The 21637-nt window shown below is 44.9% G+C and overlaps 1 protein-coding gene across 7 annotated transcripts in view; it reads left to right on the top strand.

Moving 5' to 3' along the window:
- Positions 1-21637, top strand: part of AMOTL1 (angiomotin like 1) — a 161462-nt gene that overhangs the window by 90552 nt on the left and 49273 nt on the right. For 6 of the 7 annotated variants that reach the window (XM_019530315.1, XM_019530314.1, XM_019530313.1 and 3 more), the window contains one exon: positions 13661-13949. In XM_019530315.1, coding sequence (XP_019385860.1) covers positions 13661-13949 — 289 coding nt within the window. Of the gene's footprint in view, positions 1-13322; positions 13456-13660; positions 13950-21637 lie in introns of those variants that run through there. The other variant, XM_019530319.1, reaches the window with a different exon arrangement.

The following is a 21637-nucleotide window of genomic DNA, read 5'->3' as shown; positions in this document are numbered from 1 at the left end:
AAAAAAAAAAAAAAAAAAAAGGACATTTTGAATGAAAAACTTTAGCATAGTTTTCTACCCACTATAGCACAGAGTAAAGCCAGGATCTAAAGCACTGAAAGAAATTCTCTGAGATTTTTTTTCCCTATGATGCCAAGGGAAATCAAGTCTCCTGACCTTCAGAGCTCAGCATATGCTAGATTCACTTATTTATTCAGGATTGTTCTTGGGGGACTGGATATGGACTGAACTAATGTCCATATCAAGGGAGTGTTCTTCGTTTTTACAACTGCTGGTTAGCTAATTTCAGCGGTGGTGTTGTAATTCTCAGTTCTCCCAGAGTTTACAGTGCGTTGGAGCTCTATAAATAAATAGTAGAACCCAAAAGAACTGGGACAAATCGAAGCAATAAACAGAAAAGTATAAACAGTTCATTTTTAGTGTCTTGCATTCTTCTACAAAAGAACTATTGTAAATCTGCTAGTTTAAGATGGAAAATAGTTTATGAGAACATCTCAAACACCCTGTGCCTGCGCAGGGACTAGAAAATGATTCTGCTCGTGCTTCTCTGTGTAAATCTAAGTATTCTGAAACCCATGGAAAAATGTCAAACTGGTGCAATGAGAGGAGTTTTCTTAAGTCTTCAAAGAGTGCAGTCAGGGCTTGTCTAAAGCAGAAAAGCCCTCCTACTTTATAGGTGATATACCTCCCCTGGTTTGGGTGCACATAATGATATAAAGGTACTTTACTATATTATCTTGCATACCACACCCCCAAATAAGACACACACTTTGTTTTTGGGAAGGCAGAATGAAGAAAAAAAAAGACTTTTCCAGAGTTATGCCAGCATATAGCAGGGACAGTCTAATCTTCAGCTCACTCTCTCCCTTTCCTACATAGCTAAAACCTGCAGTTTTAACCCTTTCACAGCTGAATTGCCAGAAGTTCTGGTTGCTCTGCAAGTAACTGAAACTGTAGTTGCTGCTAAAGACTGGGTTCTGTGGGCAGATTAAGGATTTTTAAGAGAGCTAAAAATAATCTGTAGGAATGACATAAGAAAAGAAAGATCAGGAGCATCTACATTGCAAATTCTTCAGCAACATTGCCAAATAAAGGATAGCGTGATTAGTGGAAGATCAAGATCGTTAAAAGAAGAGTGGTCGTTAACATGTGTTGACTGATGAACAATTAGCAGGAATCAAGTAGTTTCTAATGACCCATGAAATCAATTGTCTCCCTCAGCTCTGCCTGAATAAAAATACCACTGCTGCTATTCTAAGCAGAAAAAAAATTCCTGCTCAAGACACGCAACATAATTTTGGAAAGTTAATTTTGAGGAAAAGTTGCATATGGTATGTGAGTAAATGTGGTATAGTGACATAACTTTTCATCTGTACCAACAAAAGACACATTTGTACTGGTATAGCTATCTACAATAGGGCTTTTACCAGTATAAAATCAATGAAAGCTTTTATTTCACAAAGAAATATCACACCCCTAACTGAAATACTGTATTTACTCAAATATAAAACACGTTTTTTTCCCCTAGTCAGCATGGGGGAAAATCCCCTCATATATTTGCATACGAGAAAAACTCATTAAATAGGGCTGTGTGAAGCTTCAGGTGCTGATTCAATTTGGAGGAGATTTGGCCTGATTTGGCAGCCAGATCGCTGAATCCAGATTGAATCAGGAGACCACTAGAAAGGTCCGAATTCATTCAAAGCTTTCCGAATTGATTTGGAAAAGATTGGAGAGCTTCAGAGATTTGGGCAGTCCCCACTCGCTGCGGCGGGGAGCTGGACCCGGACTCCATGCCATAAATAGGGGGTGAGGGAGGGCTGGAGCAGGGAAGGTGGGAGCACTTGGCAATTATGGGGCAGTGGTGCGATGGATAATGCATCTGACTACAGATCAGAAGATTGTAGGTTTATTTCCTGCCTGGCTCGTACTGACCAGTGTTTTTGTCTTCAAAAGGAGGCTAGACAGTCATCTTGCTGGGGTCGTTTGACCCCAGCGTTCTTTCCTGCCCATGGCAAGGGCTCAGACTTGATGATCTGCTTAGGTCCATTCTGACCCTACCAACTATGAAACTATAAGGGGGACCATGGGGGGACCCCTGCCTGCTCCCCTAGCCCCCTGAGCACCCTCCAACCCCTGCGTACTCTCTCAGCCCCATCAATGGCTGCCCTGCCCACCCCCAGTGTCCTGGTGCTTTTAAAAAAAAAAAAAAGGCTCTGCACTCATCGGCTCCTGCCCAGAGGGGAGCGATCCCCACTGCCCCCACAGTGCATAAGGGGCTCTGCCATGAGTCCCCATCCCCTGCTCACTCTCCCTCTTCCCCCTCCATTGCTGCCCTGCCTGGCCCAGCTCCAAGCTCTTAAAAAAAAAAAAAAAAGTCCCACACTCATTGGCTGCTGCAGTGGCCATCAGGGCTTCTGGGTACTTGTGGCAGAGCTCCCCCATGCAGTGCAGGGTAGTGGGGATTTCCCCCCCACCAGGCAGGAACCAGTGAGTGCGGGGCTTTTTTTTTCCCCAAAGAGCTGGGATGGTGGGGCTGAGTGGGGCAGCCATTGACGGGGCTGGGAGAGCGGGCAGGGGATGGGGCCTATTTGATTTGGAGATTCAGCCGAATCAATTCAGGACAGTGATTGGAATCACCAAATTGAATTAGTGTCCCCTGAATCGGCCCAATCCGAAGCAAATACTAGCCATTTCGGACAGGTCTATTGTTGATCATTAAACTGCTGCCAGAAGTAGCTTGTGCTCAGTAATGGAAACCAACGATTAAATGCTACCAACACTGATCATGCCTATAAAACACATGGCCCATATTGGGCAAACATACTGATGGTACCTTTTTTCCCTTTTACTATAAAAATACAAAAAATTAAAAATGTGCCTTCATCAGTTTACATTGTATTATAAAAACTACATCAACTAAAAAGAAAACAAAACAGTAAGTTGTCAAAACTTAAACTATGCTTCCCTCAGCTTCCAAAGCTTTGACAAATAAGACCAGTAAGAAACACAGAACATTTATACATTATCCAACAATTCCCTCCTTCCCCTAATTTCCATTAAACCAGAGACCTAGACCCTTTTGTTTCTAATACCGCATTATTCCCTGTCCCCTTCCAAGTTCATCTATTAATGCCTGTTACCCCTTGTCCCTTATATGTCTTGACTTATCCCTTATCATACCTTTCCCTAGCCAACCCCCAGCCTGTGGCTACAGCTCTGCTGCCTCTCAGGTCTTCTCATCTTTTCATCCTCCTAGATCTCTTTTCCATAAATCCATTGCTTGCTCCTTACCTAGTTCTCTTGTGTCCTGCCAGCAGTAGCCCCCCCCCCCAGTTTGCTCAAGACCAAATGAAAGGTATTTTCTACTTAGAGTCCCAGGTATTGCAAGACTAGTAAGTTTCTTGCCTTCCACAATGCTGCACCAAAGCTCACTACAGCTTTCCACACTCTTCCTCCACCCTTCCTCTGGCCCCCTGCCCACACCCTGCACAGAACCACTTCTGGGGTGAGTTGGCTCTCAGCACCCAACCACTGTAGGAGTTTCTCTGCCTTCTTCCAGGCCATTCTGGCAAACTAACACTTCCACATCAAATGTCGTGCTTTTTTCACTGTGACATGGTTGCCTTGGGCATTCGACTGTTCTGTCCTGTCCCCAACTCTACTGGAGTGCCTGTACTGACAATCCAATGTACTAGCAGCCAACCAAAGTCCCGTTGCTGCTTCTGTAAGCTTTTTTTTTAAACACTGTGTTCCAAATTGTCTGTGCTTCTTCCCCTAAGAACCTCCCCTATGAACTTCCTAAGACTGGAAACACCGTCTCCTTTCCCCTAACCCAGACCTTGATTTCTTTTATGGTTCACCAACTCTATTGTAGCTATTGTCCGCATCCCATACTGATTTACACGTTGTACATTGACAGCATTATCTGGGCCCAGGGCTGTGAGAGTGACCTTTTACATGCATTATATTTGTGCAGTAACATCTCTGCGTAGTACCGGACAAACCCAGCCCATTTGGTGCAGCACAGATTGCTGTACTTCACATAAACAAACAGAAATGCAGGGGAAGCCCCATCCTCCCATCAGTTTTTCAGTGTATAACTTTGTTCTCCTAAACAAGAAGTTCCTTAAGTTTTTCTTATTGTGTATCCTCTTCCAGGTTTACCAGCTGCTCATGTACCCCTACCAGCATATGTTTTATATTTTAACCGTTTAAGTGCCAATTATTATGATAATGAAAATTAAATCTGCTGTTACATCATTTTTTCCGTCTACCCTCCAGCAGTGCCTTGCCCCACAGGTACACATACCATAATTTGGGAACCCCTGTCCTAAGTCTTTCTCTTTTGGCTTTCCAAAAGAATACCATCAATTCCAACTGAATCCTACAGATAGTTGTTCACGATGGAGGGAACACCAGGCCTACATACAGTCTCTCTTCTGTCTTTATTACCTGCACTCTGCTCTCATCCCTCACTGCTGTGCACACTCGCTCTGCTTGTACACATTCCTTTCATTGCTCTTCACAGTGCCTTCTATACCAGCTTGTTCTATACACTTGTTCGTCTTCCAATAGTCTTGCATTTAACTTCCACTGCCCTCTGCTTGGTGTTCCTTGCTCTCCCACTTCCAACATCACCTTCAGTGGCAGGTGGTCAGAGAGGCCTGGCATTCTCTCTTCCTCTCAAACTTTTCAGTCCTCAGACCGAAAAGCAAAGTCTGTGTGGGACAATGAGTGGCCAGTCGCATCTATTCTAGTAAATCTACTCTTAACTCCAGGCACTATCTTTTAGCTGTCTTGTAGTTTATGCTTTGCCAGTATCTGTGAGGACCTATCTAATCCTGAGGTGTCATTCCTCATCCTATCCCCTTTATTCAATATACAGTTAAAATCTTCAAACAGTATTACAGGCAGTGCTCCCAGTGGGGGGATTGTCAGTTCCTCTAAGAGAGCGCAGCTGATGTGTAAAAGTTCAGTATTCCAAACCTTTCTCCTCCCTTCTTGCCAATCATCTGTAACACTCTTTGACCAGTTATCTCCTGATAGCTTAGTCACAGCTGTGGATCCTTAATTAGTACTGCCACATCCACTGCCCTGTTCTCATTACTACCCAACTAGGATGGGCCATGCTTTCATCTTGCAATAAGGTCTTTATATTCCTTGTGTCTTGGGATCCCACCTTCCTGCAGGCATATCATAGAAAATGAGGGTTGGAAGGGACCTCAGGTGATCATCTCGTCCCAACCCCCTGCTCAAAGCAGGACCAGCCCCAACTAGATCATCCCAGCCAAGGTTTTGTCTACCCAGGTCTTAAAAATCTCTATCATGTCTGCCTCCATCTGGTCCAAATACTAGCCCATCCCCTCTCATTTCACATGGCTGCAAATGCTCCTTACATTAACAGATATTAGAGTGGTGATCATATTTATCCAAAATATTAGCCACCACCCTCCAAGTCCAATCTATGCACTGAGGTCTAGGTCTCTGCATGACTCCACTTGTGATTCCAAACTTGAAACTGATCCTTCCTTCTCCCTTTTGTTTGTTCCTCTTCCATCATCTCCTTTCACCATGTCCATTGCAGGCAACAAACTTTGTATTTTGCTTTCCTCTAAGAACTTTACTCTTGATGTTGTATCCCAGCCTCCCCTACAGTCTGCCCAGAATAATACCTGGGCTCTCCCAGTCCCAGTCCATACCCTGAGTCTTGGACCTTGTCCGCATTTTTCTCTTTCACAGTTCCTCAGTAGCCAAAATCTTGTATCTTCCCCCTCTTCAATGAATTCTGCATAAATGTTAATTGTGACTACTCTTTCTCCCATGTCCTTGGAAGTCCCAGTATTAAAATATGCCAGGATGGGGTCTTCCCAGTATTCCTTTCAGGATTCATCCTGAAACATTACCTCCCAGTCCAAGTTGCTCAGCATCTGGATTAGGCAATTCATATCAAGTGCCCAAACCTTCAGCATCCGTTGCAGTATCGGTCTGCTGAAATCTAGCTGGGTCATCTTTAGCTTCAAGACACCCAAGCAAAAACCTTGCCTTGTGGAGATCATCACACAACTGCTTTCTTCTACGAGCTCTCATCCGTTGTCCTCCACCAGGTATAGTTTGTCCTATCTCTTTCCTTGCCATCATTCCAAACATTGTTGCTGTCTTTGCCACCACTGCTGCTCCAGCTACCACCAATCCCTTCTAAACCTTCAGCCAGACTAGGCCATCATCCTGATATTGTTCCACAGGCTGAAATGCAAATCTACCAGGTCAGGTTATGCAACCGATCTGAATAAGTTGTACCCAAAAAGTCCTCAGGGCTGACTCTTTCAATTTGTGGTGAACCATTACGTTGAATACATTTCAATTTCCTCTTCACTCTCACACCTGAGCATCACCTTTCTTTCCCATTTTCAGTTATTCCTGTTTCTTCATCAGCCTTAAATGTCTGGCAAACATCAAACATCTATGTAGGTGAGAGACTCTTTCACCCCCTTTCTCAGCCTGTTGCATGTGATTAGTGTGGCTCCATCCTCCATGAGGTGGACCCAGACCAGGTAGTCCTGTGTCTTATCTGCATATAAATTTTTGGAGGATCCCAGGACTCATGACAAATACACCCAGTTCTAGTCATGAGCGAGAGGCTAATTAGCACATGGATCCTTTGTGGGGGGATATCTGAAGTACACACATACTGAGAAGTGCTGAGCTGCAGGGTCATGGCTTGTAATGCTGTTGATTCTTGCAAGCCCAGTGAGCTCCATGATAAATCATGAGCCTTTTGGCTTTGAACTAGTATAATGCATAGTTTGTACAGTAAAAGCTTTGTTATCTGGCACCTATGGGGAATGGAGGGTTTCAGATAACAAAATATGTCAGTAAACTGAGCAACCCGAATAGGCATCTTTGCCTCTTTGGGCAGCTGTTTGTCCTGCCGCATCTGGGGTGTCACCGCTCCTCCTGCTGCATTGGTGCCTCATAGGCCCTGAGGGATGGGGGGGACCCGTACAGGCTGCTATACCGCGGGCCATGGGGGCTTGGCAGCACAGGCTGCTTTCCTCCGGGCCATGGGGGCTCCACGAAACCAGAAGTGCCAGGGTGGGCACTTCCGGTTTCACTTTTCCCTTACAAGCCCTTACAAACTGGCATGCTGGCTTGTAAGGTGCCGAATAACTCAGCTTTTACTGTGCTGTATATAAGTAGGTACAGAAGTGTTGCTCAAAGTATGCTCATGGAGTACATGTTCTCAAACTTGCGGCAGTTTTCCATAGATAGAATCTAATTATTGGGAGGTCATCTTATATTTGAGTAAATATGATTATTTTGATAAAAATTTAAATTAGGCCACCTGGTATATAAGTCAGTAACATTCTGTTTGTAAACATTTGACATAAACTGTTATGCTGCATATTTCCTTGGACAACCCAGTTTGTACTATTGATTCTAGCAATTTTTTATTGTTACCTTTTTTGAAGCAGAATTATTTAAGTTCCCTGAAAAGTACAGGGCAAAGGGGGTTTCTGTGAGGTTTCAGGGGATTGAGTGAAGATGAAACTGAAGGGGCAGACAGAAATGACAATTTTCACTTATCTGGCCCCTTGAAGTGCTCTACAGCCATGACCAAACAGAAGTGCATAGCTGCAAAGCACTTTAAAAAGGCCTGATCCTGCAAAAAATCTGAACCCTCATTATATGAGAGTTCAGATGAAACATAGAACATAGAAACATAGAAAATTAGGGGGCTCTGTGCACCAGGGCCCCTCTTGGAGTCACCAGAAACAATGGCCACAAGCTGAGGGAGGACAGGTTTAGGTTGGATATTAGGAGGAGCTACTTCACTGTATGGGTGGCCAGAGCCTGGAATAGGCTTCCCAGAGAAGTGGTGCTCTCACCTTCCCTGGAGATCTTCAAGAGGAGACTGGATAGGCACCTGGCTGGGGTCTTATGACCCTTGCCACCCCCAGTGCTACTTCCTGCTCATGGCAGGGGGTCGGACTAGATGATCTGTCCGGGTCCCTTCCCACTCATTGATTCTATGATCCTTAACAATGTCAACATTTACACTACTTACTGTTCAGAGTCACAGATAGTAACCCTTGGAGAGATCACTAAAGCTGTTTATCTTTCTCAGAGGTATTATTTCAGGCTGTTTGCAGGCTTTGGAAGTTCATCCTGCATCAGCTGAAACCTGGTTCATATTTTTTCAGTTATCTTCCCAACTATGGGAGCTGAATGCTACAAATTTCATGGCTGCATTTACAAGTGACACCAAGAACTGTAACCAGGTACAGTAACTGAGAGCAGGACTAGCTCCATAAGCTGTCACTCTTAGAGACTGATTAAAATCTATGGAAAATTTCTAATCCAATGGTCTCCCACCTTCATATGCTTTGAGAAATTTGATAAGGATACCTCTTGTACAAGCATGTAAAATAAGTGAGATCAGAATTTGGTCTGTGGTTCCTGCATCTGAAGGGTCACACTGCTCATGTCATAGCATGCCAATTCACTACAGATAGATCCACTCTCAACAGCACTGTATAAGAATTAATAAATGGAGACACAGTAGCACCTCACCACTTCTCCGGGTTAGATACCTTACCTTCTTCCAGTGATGAGGGCTTGAGAACGAGTCTGACTGGTTGGAGCTTTATATAGCTCCAGCAAACAGCTTCATGGGACCACTGAGGTGCCCCATTTGCTGTATTTTATTTAAAAGGGCAACTCGTCTCCAGTCAGTTCTGCAGGACCCCAAATGAGCTCTGACCAAGTGGAGAAGCCGCACCCTTTGAAGGAAGTCGCAGCAAATTGCTGAGTGGATCATCCTTAGTTTGGCAACAGTGCAAATTAAGCAGGTTGCAAACCACCTGGATTCAAAGGATCTGGGTTCTGCTGTATGGAAAGGTTCTGCCCAGCAGCACACATGGCCACATGCACACTGTTTCTTTCTTTGAACAATGCGAAAACCAATACGAGTGTGTCACCTATGATGCTGACCCTTCCACATAAGAGAGCAGCAGACATTGTATGCATAGTCTTTCCTTCCCATCATCATCAATACTGGCTGCATCTACATGAGTGGCAGACTGTGCAGTTGTTTAGTACTTGTTTAGTAACCAAGTACTAAATGAGTGTGCAGGAACCAGTGTTACTGCTCAGTAATGTTCCTGCATGGGTTTATTCTGATGCTGCTGCTCAGTAGTGATGAGCTGCTGTGCAGTAGGTCATTACTACTGTTTATTAGTGTTGCATCACTAGTAGTGTTCCCCAATGCTACTGCGCAGTAGTGTCTCATGTAGTTGTGGCCATTGAGAACCTTTGCTGTAATGTCCTACCAGTTGGATAGCATTGATGCTATAGCCTTTCAGGGGAATGCCCATTTTCTGACTGCTGTTGTGTTCAACTACTAGTGTTTTTGCTTGTCCTTGCTTCTGTGAATTCCTTTTCCCTTGGTGACCTTGCTTTAGTATTGCGCATGATGTCGTATGTATGACATGGCATGTGGTGTGAGGAAGCCAGGAACAGGGAGTTTCTGCCAGCGACAGAGTGGAAAAATAGTATAACAATGCAAGGCAACCTGTTTCCTGACTTGACTTGTTTGGTTCAACACTCTTTTCCCAGCGATGAGTCACATTTTCACAGTAACTTAATCATTAGTGAAATAGAAAATGTGTAAGAATACTTAATTAAAAAACCACTACCAGGATGATGTATTCAACAAAGTAGTAGCCTTGTGAGGGTACTGTGCAAGTGTCCTTCCTGCCCATTCCCATCCCTCTGTGTACCACTGAATAAAATCTCTCAAACAGGGCCGGCCTTAGGGAAAATAGTACCCTGGGTAAACTTACATTTTGATGCCCTTTCTTTGACTTTAAGTATGTAGTAGTGTTAGCCAAAGTTTCAGAAATAAAGCCGGGGGGTGGGAGGGCTCCTGGGCTGGATCAGAAGACTTGCTTCCCTGCCAGCAAGCACTTCTGCTGCTGTGTGGCAGCAAGGCAGACAGACTGGAGCAGGTGCCACCCTGCCAGCATGTGCCCGGCCTGGCCCAGCTCTTCCTCAGACTGCCCTCTGGCTGGAGGTGGAGGGCGAGCTGAGCTGGGTACTGCTAGTACGCTTTCAAAGTGTGCAAGTGACTTGGGATTCCATTTGGACTTGGGTTCCTAAGTCACTTAGGTGACTGGAATTCATACTTCACATCTTTAGGGAGCATAAATAGAGCATTGAAGACAATAGAGTTTTAGCAATTTATGTTACCTGCCCAGGGGGTGGTGAAGGTGCTAAGGCACAGGGTGGACAGCTTGGAGGTTGCAAAATCAGGGCCATAGCAGAAGCGCTCACAGCATGGCCATGTGAGATTCCAGTGAATCTGTAAATTTTGCTAAAATACCTTGTTGTAAGGACATAAAAAAGGAAAAAGCCACCTGGCCCCATGTGTGCCATCAGAGGGTTGTCAAGCTTCTCTATGGTGTGTAACATCTTTTCAGAGAGAGAGAGACTTTCATGGGCATCTCTCCTCCCATTCTCAACTGCAGGAAGCCAATTGCCACCTACTCACAGGTCAACAAATTATCACTCCTCTCCCAGCCCTGATGACATGACATCTCTACAGCAGTTGCAACAATTTTCATGTGGAATCTACCATTAGAAAAGCATTTAGTGTATTTTTAGTTTCCTTTCATAGAATATAGTGCCATGTGACCAGCCAACTCCTCACAGAGCTCCACACTTTTCATAGGACTGGGCTTTTGACACAAATCACATGGACAAGAGATAGTTGTAAGCTGGCAAACAAGTCTCCTGCCTAGCCATAGTTACTAGACTGCAGTAAGATTTGTACTACAGAGACCTGTGCTTTTGAAACCATTCAGCATTGATCCAGCTCTGCTCTCATTGAAATGAATGGCAGGCTAATTTCAGTACCTGCATCTACATGTGCTTTACTGTGAAGTTAACTAATTAGCTCCACAGTAAAGCATCACTGCCTACATGTGTGTCTCAACTGGGGTGCAGTAAATAAATTGACTCCACTGTAAGATAGTACTGTCCAGGACAAGTACTATCCCACGGCAGTCATTAAGTGCGCTGCAGCACACATGTTGATGGTGACCAGGGCTGACTGGGGCATGAGGGTGCTACAGTGCTGGGCATAGACGGTGGAAGGGGGGGTGCTAATGGGGCTTAGTCTCCCAAACACGGGGCAGTGGTAGGGCCACAAGGCAGCCTGGCCATGGGCTTCTGGTGGCTGCAGCAGGGGTGGGGAGGGAGCAGAAGTGGGGCTGGGGCACAGAATGGAGTCGCGAGCGATTTATCTGGGGGGATGCCCAGCATGGGAAGGGGGTGGTGGCTCCTGCTGCTGTGCACAACCTGGGAGGGCATGGGGGGGCATGTGCTCCTGGATCTGTGCCAGGGGAGGTGGGCTGCGGACTCTTACTGGTGGGGGGGAGGGGTAGGAGCTGGGCCAGGCTGCGGTGGTGGCAGCGTTGGGAGGGTGGGATACAGGTTGGGGGGGCTGCAGGCACCCTAAAATTCACCATTGCCCCCCCCCAGTCCACTTCCCAGCACTGCCCACCCAGAGTGCAGCGTGGCCCAGCCCCCTGCCTGGAAGAGCCTGGCTTAGTACCAGGCCAGGCCAAAGCTGCAGTCTGCCTCCCCACCATGCCTTCCTGGGGTGCACACAGCGGCGAGAGCTGCCACCCCCTCCCTGTGCCAGGTACCCCCAGACAAGCTGCTTGTGGTTCTGTCCCATGCCCCACTTGAGGGCGCTGAGCGTGCGTGCATGTGCGCTCGGCCCCCCCCCCCCAGATAATTGTTTCTCCCTCCACCTAACCCTAACCCTGGTGCCTAGCTCCATGCTGTTGCATCCTCATGCCCCAGCCCCTCCGCTGCCCAATGCCACCTGCTGGAACCTGGGGCTGACCTGGGCCCTCTGCCAGCTCGGGGCTGCTCCGCCCTGGCTCAACATGCTGTGCTCTTGGGTGCATGTATAAACACTGCACTTAGGAGAAATAAAACTCTGGCACAAACTACGCTGAAGTTTATTACTCTGTACTAATTGCATGTGTAGATGCACCCAGTGAGAGCAGATCTAGGCTGGAAAGAGCTTTTGGATACTCCACCATGCACTATAGAATACAGTATGTAAACAGCAATAATATTTGTTATGTATTTATAATGAAATGTGCTGTATAAGTAATACTGTTGATAGATTTCAAGGCTAAAAGGGATAATTACAATCTTTTTGTCTGATTTCTAGCATCAGACAGGGCAAAAAAATAAACACAGGGAACAATGATTTTTGCTTTGAGCTTAGTAACTTGGGGTTAAACTAGAACTCACTATTTAGGACAAATAGGTTGTCTTGATTGAGAGACTTCAGGCTATGGAGACGGGCTAATCAGAGAAAGGGAAAACTAGTGGTTAGGATACTGTTAGCACTTGAGAGCCCAGGTGCAGTCCTCTCCTCTGCCACAGACTTTCTGTGTGTCCTTGGGTGAGTCACTTAGTGTATATCAACCCTACTTAATGGTGTAATGGTCTAACTGTGCAAATGAATTTATCATGACAAATTCTTAGTAGTGTGAGTTACCCTCCCACTACAGGCTCCCACAGTCAGACTGCTTCTGCTGCCCAGGTTAACTTGCTTAGAACTGGCTCCACTGTCTTGACACATCACTGACTTGTGTATTATATTCATACCCTTCACTTCAGTTGCTCATCTTTAAAATGGAGATGACAGTATGCCTTGCCTCATAAGGGAGTTGTGAGAGTAGGTATATTGAAGTCCTTGAGGTGCTCAAGATACTGCAGGAGTTGTCGCCAAGTAAGGACCTAAGACACAATTATCCTTCCTGTTAAAAATTTGCTCCTTATAGCCATTCTGGATTTGTCTGGCTTGACCCCCACCCATTGGATCTAGTTATGCCTTTATCCGCTAGGTTAAAGGCCCATCTCCTATCAGAATATATATCCACGTGTAGGTATTTACAGACCATGACCAAGTCCTTTCTTAACCTTGCTTGCAGTAAGATCAGCAGGTGTTTAATACGCCTGTGCATAACTCATCTGTTCATACCCTTGACTGAGTATCATAATGAGGTCTTGCAACATAGGCTGCCTTTGATGATTTGAGATAATTGATCAGGGTTGTCCAGCCAGCAGTTTTGCAGCAGCTGTAGCTATTTCACTCACTTCACTTCCTCTTCGCTTCTAACTCAGCCTATCAGCATTCTGCTCACCTACTCACTCCAGGCAGGGAACGGTTTTTGAAGGGTGAGTAATATATTGCTTGTTTGTCATAAGCATCCATCTCCCAATGCTCCTGGATAATGTTGTGAGGAGGGGAGAGGCTTTCTGAGCTCTGTAACACTAGTTGTTACATCTAAACAAGGACAGGGTTTGGGGATGGATGTGTCTGCATTGTTTTAGAGAGCCAGATAAATCAATCCTAGCCAAAAGCAGGTAAGTGGACAAGTTACCTTGATTGTTGTTGTTGTATCTGAGTTATGGTAAAGCAAGAAGCTAAGATTCAGGACCCCATTGCGAAGGATATATAGGGTAAAGATATTCCTTATCTCAAAGACCGTAAAGTCTTGAGAAGTGGTGGATTTTCAGGAAAGTTTTGCCAAGTCAATGGTATTCTCTTCTACATTTGCTTTTCATGTAGCCGACAATGCCAAGCACCGTTTCCACCTGTGCCGGCACAACAGCACAGCCCGATGTCCTCCCAGGCATCTTCCGTGACCGGCCCACTGCACTCAGCCTCCCTGACTCCACTCTCCGCAGCCGGAGCTATACAGCTTCCATCTGCAACATCGCCCAGCCAGCAGCTCACGCCCGATGCATTTGCCATTGTGGAACGTGCACAGCAAATGGTGGAGATGCTATCAGAGGAGAACCATGTTCTACGGCAGGAGCTGGAAGGATACTATGAGAAGGCAGACAAACTCCAGAAGGTAGGTGGAGGGTACTCTCAGGGTGTAAAATAGGCAAGACCCTTCTGCACTATGTGTAAAGAGGAACAGGTAGTGGAGACAATGGGGAAGAACAGCTTATTTACACAACAGAGATACTGCCGTGACAGCTTTGTCAGCATATCTATGTTGGTAGAGAACCCTGGCGGAGAAAATGCTTGTGCTGGCTGAAGGTGTTTTTAGCTATCGTAGCTATAGCCAAACAGCACAAGCTAAGCCAGAAGAGCTCCTTTTTCTGTTAGGACAGCTGCATCCACACTCAGCCAGCAAAACTTTGGAGTGCAGCTCAAACCCTACGTAACCCTTAAACTGAGTCCCTCAAACTGCTTAACGCAGCCTGTGGTTCCCTGTGTCATTATCACTCAGCCCCAGACACAAGACAAAGGCTGCCATGTAGACTCCTTCATCACAAAGACAGAAGGCTTGTCATATTTCCTTTTGTTGGAAACATTATTTTTTACTTTGCACACATTATCTTAATGCCAATCTTAGGGAACCCCCCCTTCAGTAGTCGTCTTGTCAGTCTGCAGAATCTGAATTTAGGGTATTCTTAAGCCAGCACCTAGTTACAAATGTAGCATAATCAGTAGCACATTGTACAAAATATATGTAGTAATTATAACAAAATATGTCTAGTGTTGTAGTGCATATTTGAATAGGTTTGCAATAAGCCCACTCTTTTTTAATAGAAATATAATATACTGGAACCAAGGGTTCACATGTTTTTACACTACACTACACTACATTACACAAAAAGATCCCCTAGAATCAGATCATGGTTGTCAGACATCTCTATCAGCAGCCTGATTTTTAGAGGTGATTTCAAAGACCCCTGTATGGATTTAGATCTCTAAACCTAGGCTCCCCTGTTTGAAGGTGTTGGCTTTAACTCCTGGCTCTCACATCATATGTAAAATAATAAAGCAGTGCCTTTGTTCAGACATCTTTTATAGGGATGCTTTTGTCATATTTTCAGCGTGCCCTGCAAAGTGAATGAAGCTCTTTTCAGTAGGAAGGATAAGTGTGTAACTAACTGCCTAAAGCAACAGAACAACAATAGGCGATAACAGAAAAACAGAGAATTGAGGGAAGCTGGTGCTCTTTAAAAATCAGACTCAGTGCCAAAAATGGGTACTTTAGGGTATCTCTTCTCCAGGATAATATTTGGCGGCTTAACTCAGCTAGAATTTTGAGGGCTGTTTTCAGTAACTTAATAAATGGTTATGTGCAAAGGCAATAGCCACCATTCTGTGCATATGCACAAATGATAAACAAGCATGAGCAGCAACAAATGCAGTGACTAGGCATGAAAAGCCAGGGGGTTATCCAAAGCTTTAAACCCTCAACTGCAACTTGCCCGCCAATCTCTGCTGTGGGTTCTGGCAGATTTGTAATTGGGATCTGACAAGTTTCCTCAGCCACTGTCAGGATAGAAACAGATGTCGCCTTTGTGCCACCATAAACATTTTTATGACAGCGCAAAGTGAAAACAAAAGGACATCCATGCCTTTTGTCATGCCACAAATGTGCAAATTTGTGGCTGTTATTGTGGCATTAATTTGAGCTGCCATTTTGAAGTGGACATCTGTTTGTTTTAAGGTGGGAAAGTGTGGGCAGCATGGACTTACCTGCACTATCCAGCCACCCAAGTAGGTGCTTTCAGGGCTTCAGGATCTGATCTTGAGCACCCCTGGGAGAGAATTCTGTTTATAGCCTCAGTGATAGGATCCTGGGATGGATGGGCCATTGGTCTGACCCAGAATGGCACTTCTTATGTTGTTACATTCATTGGTCATTCATCTAAAAGGGCTCTTTTCTTACCCATTTGGATGCAATGCACAAATGGTGTCAATCTAAATTATTTCTGGGGATGAGGGAGAGCTATGGGTCTTCAGCAGCTCTACAAATTAATCTATTCCCATAGAAGAGTATCTCACATAGTTGAAGTGATGACGGATTTTTTAAAAAGACATGGAACTTGCTTTGTATTATTGAAATGAAAAAGCTATGTATTTTTTTCTAAGCAAAATATAAATTTATGAAACAAATCAACAATATGAGTAGCAGCCTCCCCACCACTCCTATTTATAGTACAGAATAGAACAAAATAGAATAAAAATAGTGGGGAAAGAAAAACAGACTGTCCATGATGTATACAACTCCTTGTTAAGCACAGATTGTCCCCCAAGTGGTATCAGATTCTACACCATACTTAAATAGATAGTTCACAGTGAGTTACAAGGTAGTGATTAATCCCAGTGTTGTTTGAAATGTTGTCTCATTTTTATAAATGAGCTGTTATCCTTTTTATATCTCTTTTTTAGCTCATTTGTTCATTGCCTTTTTTTTTTTTGGTCGAGAATGTTACCTCTTTGAAGCTTAATTATCAGGTTGGCATGGTTTCTATCAGTGTCTCATCATGTAGGTTGTTTGAGTGGATTGGCACTAGAAACTATCAAGGGACAGAAGGGATTGGGTTTTTTGTGAAGGAAATTGCAGTGCTGCTGAGAAACATGAGCGTCATTTACTGGTGTTCCTCTCCTCCCACTTTATCATGTTTAAACAAGAGTGGCTTTGATGAAAGTCCTCATTTTATCCTAGAGCAAGCCTGCCTTTGCCAGTACAGCTGGACTGGGCAAGGAGCTTATGTGGTGGAGGGCATTTTGAAAAATGATGGTGTTTAGAGGATGGGATAAAAGCCTCACTTGCTCTATGTAACTGTATTGATCAGATCTAATAAGCTGTTAAACTACCAGGATGTAATAGTACATTAATGTTGTTGCAGTAGGAACTTTATGGAGCCAGGGTGCTCAGCCCCTGGACCATGGGCAAGATATGGCCTGTGGAGCCATGTCATCCAGCCCATGGGACTCCCCATAGGTCCAGAAATTTGGTAGCAGGGGAGTGGTGCCAATCAACACCGCTTTCACTTCCCTGCTGCCAAACTTCCAAGCCCGGTACACCTGGATCAGCCCTGATGGGGCCATTCCCGTGCAGCTAGATTGGACCCAGTCAGACGGTTCCCATGCAGCACTGCACTGGGGCCAGCACTGCGTGCCAGATTGGTCCCATGGACCGGATCCTGTCCGTGGACCGACAGAGCATCGCTTATCCAGCCTGTGGGACAAAAAGGTTGGGCACTACTGTTATAGTGCGTCAAAGAGTAAAAAATTAACACAGAAAGATAGTAGTGTTTGTGGAATTGACAGTTGTGATCCAGTCATGATGTCTGAACTTTAAAATGGATGCTGCATAATTGGAGAGGATTCGGACAAGAACTACAAGAACAATCCGAGGTCTGGAATACCTGCCTTTCCGTGAGAGCCTTGGAGAAAAAACTGGACTCAAATGATCCCGGCTAGGTATGCATCAAGCCTCCTTTTAAAGACCCCCAGGGTAAAAGCCAGCACTGCTTCCTTCGGAAGTTGGTTCCAGCTCCTAGCCGCCCTAACTGTGAAGTAGTTCTTACAGATGTCTAATCTAAACCTACTTTCCAACAATTTATGGCTTTTATTCCTTGTTATGCCAGGGCATGCTAGGGGAAACAAGGCCTCTCCCAAACCCTTCTGGTCCCCCCTAGTGAGTTTATAGATTGTTGCCAGGTCCCCCCTCAGCCTTCTCTTGTGAAGGCTGAACAGGTTCAGGTCCCGCAGTCTTTCAATGTAGGGTCTGCCCTGTTGTCCCCGGATCATGCGGGTGGGCCCTCCTTTGGACCCTCTCCATGTTGTCCACATCCCTCCTGAAGTGGGGCGCCCAGAACTGGACACAGTACTCCAGCTGTGGCCTGACCAGTGTCGCATAGAGGGGGAGGATCACCTCTTTGGCCCTGCTACAGATGCACCTGTGGATGCATGACAAGGTGCGGTTAACCCTTCCAACGTGACCTCGCATTGTCGGCCCAAGTTCATCTTGGAGTCAGTAATGACTTGTCAGTATTGAAACGCATCCTGTTTTTGCTAGCCCATCCCTGTAACCTATCCAAGTCTTGCTGCAGTCTTTCCCTCCCTACTAGCGTACTCACCTCACCCCAAATTTTGGTATCATCAGCGAATTTAAACAGGATGTTTTTCACCCCGTCGTCCAAATCGATGATGAAGAAAATTGAAACAATTTCTGAAGATAAAGGACTGATTAATCTGGCAATGGGCATAGCAGGACCCAGTATCTGGAAGCTGAAATTAGTTAAAATTAGGTGAGAAATAGGGCACAAACTTTCAACAAAGGAAGTGTCAGGACAATTTTGACTTCAATGTGCTGGCTTCTCTATTGTTTGAAGACTAAATGCAGATGGAATATCTTTCTAAAAGCTATGCCCTCAAGCAGCCAGAATGTTTGGGGTTGATTGAATTGCTGAGTGAACTCTTTTGGCTTATGTTATAGATTCATAGATGTTAGGGGATGGAAGGGACCTCACGAGATTATCAGGTCCAGCCTCCTGCACTTGAGTAGGAAAGACGACTGGGGTCAGATGACCCCAGCAAGATGCACATCCAGTCATTTTTTAAAGATCTTCAGGGTAGGTGATTGTACCACCTCTGGGGGAAGTCTGTTCCAGACCATAGGCACTTGAATCATAAAGACATATTTCCATATATCCAATCTGAAGCGATCTTCAAGCAGTTTGTGTCCATTGTTTCTTGTCTTCCCTTGGGATGCCTTGGTGAAGAGATGTTCCCCCAGACCCTAACATATGCCCCTTCTAGACTTATAGGCTGCCACCAAGTCCCCTCTAAGTCTTCTCTTCTCTAGGCTGAACAATCCCAAGTCCCTCAGTTTCTCCTTGTATGGCCTGCTCTCCTGACCTCTAATCATGAGCGTGCCCCTCCTTTGTACTCTCTCAAGCTTCTCCACATCCCTCCTGAAGTGTGGCGCCCAGAACTGAACACAGTACTCCAGCTGCGGTCTCACCAAGGCCAAGTAAAGTGGAAGAATGAGAGCCTTAGTTTTGCCTGAGATGCACTGGTAGATGCATACCATTGTTTGATTCGCTTTGCCAGCTACAGCAGCGCTTTGGTGGCTCATGTTTATTCTGTGGTCTGTCACGATTCCCAGGTCTCTTTCAGCTGTGGTGCTGGTGAGTGTAACACTGCCAAGCCTATAAGTGTGTTGGGGATTATTTCTCCTCAAATGGAGGACTTTACATTTCTCCATGTTAAACATCATCAGGTTTTGATCCACTCACTTTGCAAGCCTGTCCAGGTCAACCTGTCCTCAAGCGTGACCACATTCTCGCATAATTTGTTGACGTCCATAAACTTTGCCAGTATGCTTTTAACATCCGAATTCAAATCATTGATGAATATGTTGAAAAACATTGGTCCGAGTACTAAACCCTGAGGGCTACCACGTTGTCACCTTCCATCTTGTTGACTCAGTTCCGTCTATTAATACACTCTGGGTCCTACCTCAGAGCCAGTTACCTAGCCACTGGACCATAAAGTAGTTGAAGCTGCAGTTTCCCAATTTTACCATGAGGACATCGTTGGAGACCAAGTCAAAGGCTTTTTTGAAATCCAAATATATGACATCAACCTTATCTCCCTTATCTAGGTGGTGAGTTACCTGATCATAGAAGGACAAAGGTTGGTCAAGCATGACCTGCCTGCAGTGAAGCCATGTTGGCTGTTCTGTAGAAGAATGCCTTCTCTTAGCCTTCCAATAATGAATACTTTGATAATTTTTTCCAGGATTTTTCCAGGGATTGAGGTAAAACTGATTGGCCTCTAATTCTCTGGGTCTTCTTTTCTCCCTTTCTTGAAGATAGGCACTGGGACCTCTCCTGAGTACCACGAATCCTCAAATACCTTTGCCATAGGTCACATGATGATGTTGGCCATTTCTTTCAGCCCTCTCAGGTGTAGTTCTTCCAGTCCTGCTGACTTGTAGATATCCAGCCTCTCTAGATATTCTTCCACAAAATCTTCACCAACTACGAGAGGATGATCACTCCTACCTTGATCATCTTGTATCCTGTCAAGCAGGCTAACACCCTTGGACTGATGGACTACCAACGTGAAGTATTTGTTTAGGAGTTTGGTTTTCTCCTGAGTGTCGGTTATCAGCTGTCCCATTTTGCTGAGCAGGGGCCCTATGTTTCCCTTTTTTTCCCTCCGACTTCCTACATATCTAAAGAAGGACTTTTATTGGCCTTGATTCCTGTTGCCAATTTGATTTTAGTTTCTGCCTTTACTTTTCTAATCCACTTCCTACAGGTGTGGGCTATTGTTGTGTATTCCTCCTTGGTGGTAATTCCTGACTTGCATCATTATAAGCTTCTATTTCTGATTTCAGGAGGTCATTGACTTCCCTATTGAGCCAAAGGGGTCTCCCAGACCTTTTGCTGCCTTTCTTATGAAAAGGAATGGATTTCCTTTGTGCTTCAAGGATTGTATCCTTGAAGAACAACCACTCTTTTTGGACTTCCTTCTCCATTGGACAGTGGTTCCACAGGGCCTCGCCATCCAATCTCCTAAGCTTGTGGAAGTCAGCTTTTTTAGAATCAAGGATTTCTGCCCTACTGATGGTTTCCAAGTCTTATGGTAGATGGAGAAAGTGATCTTCTCATGGTCACTGTCACCTAGCTTCCCTTCGATCCTCAGGTTGCTCAGTAGATTATCACCTTTGACTAGAACCAAATCCAGGAGTACCTTACTCCTGGTTGGCCTGTAGACTTCTTAAGTCAGATAGAGCTTGTCAGTGCCAGTGGGGAAGCTTTACAAACGGCCAGATGGCAGAAGCCAGGCTACATGATCATAATAGGTTTTTCTGGCCTTGAAATCTCTGAATCTATGACTTTCTATTACTTTACTCTCATGCATGGAAAACACTTTTGTAAGTTCAGGGCACTTCTGGGTGGTAAGTGTTATTGTGAAGCAAAAGCCAACTAAGTAAAAAGTATGATTTTGCAAAGTATCCTGGAAACTTGCAAAAAAGAGGCTGTCTCATGAGGTTTTAAAATGTTCAGTCATTTTTGTTTTTCATCTCCTGTAAAGCAGCCAAGTTTGGACACAATCTCGTGAGAAAAGCTATTTTGGACAGGATGAGAAAGATTCAGGTTGGACAAGGATTCTTTGGGGACAGAGGGTAAGGGATCATATTTGAGCCTGTTTGCCTGTTGCTGTTGGGAAAGAAACTGCTGACCAGTTCTCTATTTGTATATAGGAAAGAGCATAAAATAAAATCTCTTCCCATGCCAGGTGGTTGTCTTGTAACAACAAAGTACTGGCATGATTTTTGTAGAGTTACTTTAAACATGCTTTCTTCCGTGGTCAGAATGTTACTGGTGTCTTGTTCTATGTCAGCTGGGCTAGGAGAAAAGTCCACCTTCCACAATGAAATTAGCTAAAAAATAATGCTGCTTCCCGGAGCCCTTGCTTTTAAAACCAAAATAAGAAGTTAGGATGATAATTTGAGGTAGGACTAGAAAAGTGTTTCAGAACATACCAGCTCACAGGGGGCATCTACATGAGACACTTATTGCAGTTGCCTCGTTAGCTCCACAGTAAAGCGTTACCATCTACATAGTTTCATAGTTTCATAGTTTCATAGTAGCTAGAGTCGGAAGGGACCTAGGTAGATCATCTAGTCCGACCCCCTGCCTGAGCAGGAAAGAGCACCGGGGTCAGATGACCCCGGCAAGGTGCTCATCTAACTTCCTTTTAAAAATCCCC

Source organism: Crocodylus porosus, unplaced genomic scaffold (genome assembly GCF_001723895.1).
Source record: "Crocodylus porosus isolate Cpor-Errol unplaced genomic scaffold, CroPor_comp1, whole genome shotgun sequence".
Taxonomy (NCBI): domain Eukaryota; kingdom Metazoa; phylum Chordata; order Crocodylia; family Crocodylidae; genus Crocodylus; species Crocodylus porosus.
This window is presented reverse-complemented; position numbering and strand designations above follow the sequence as displayed.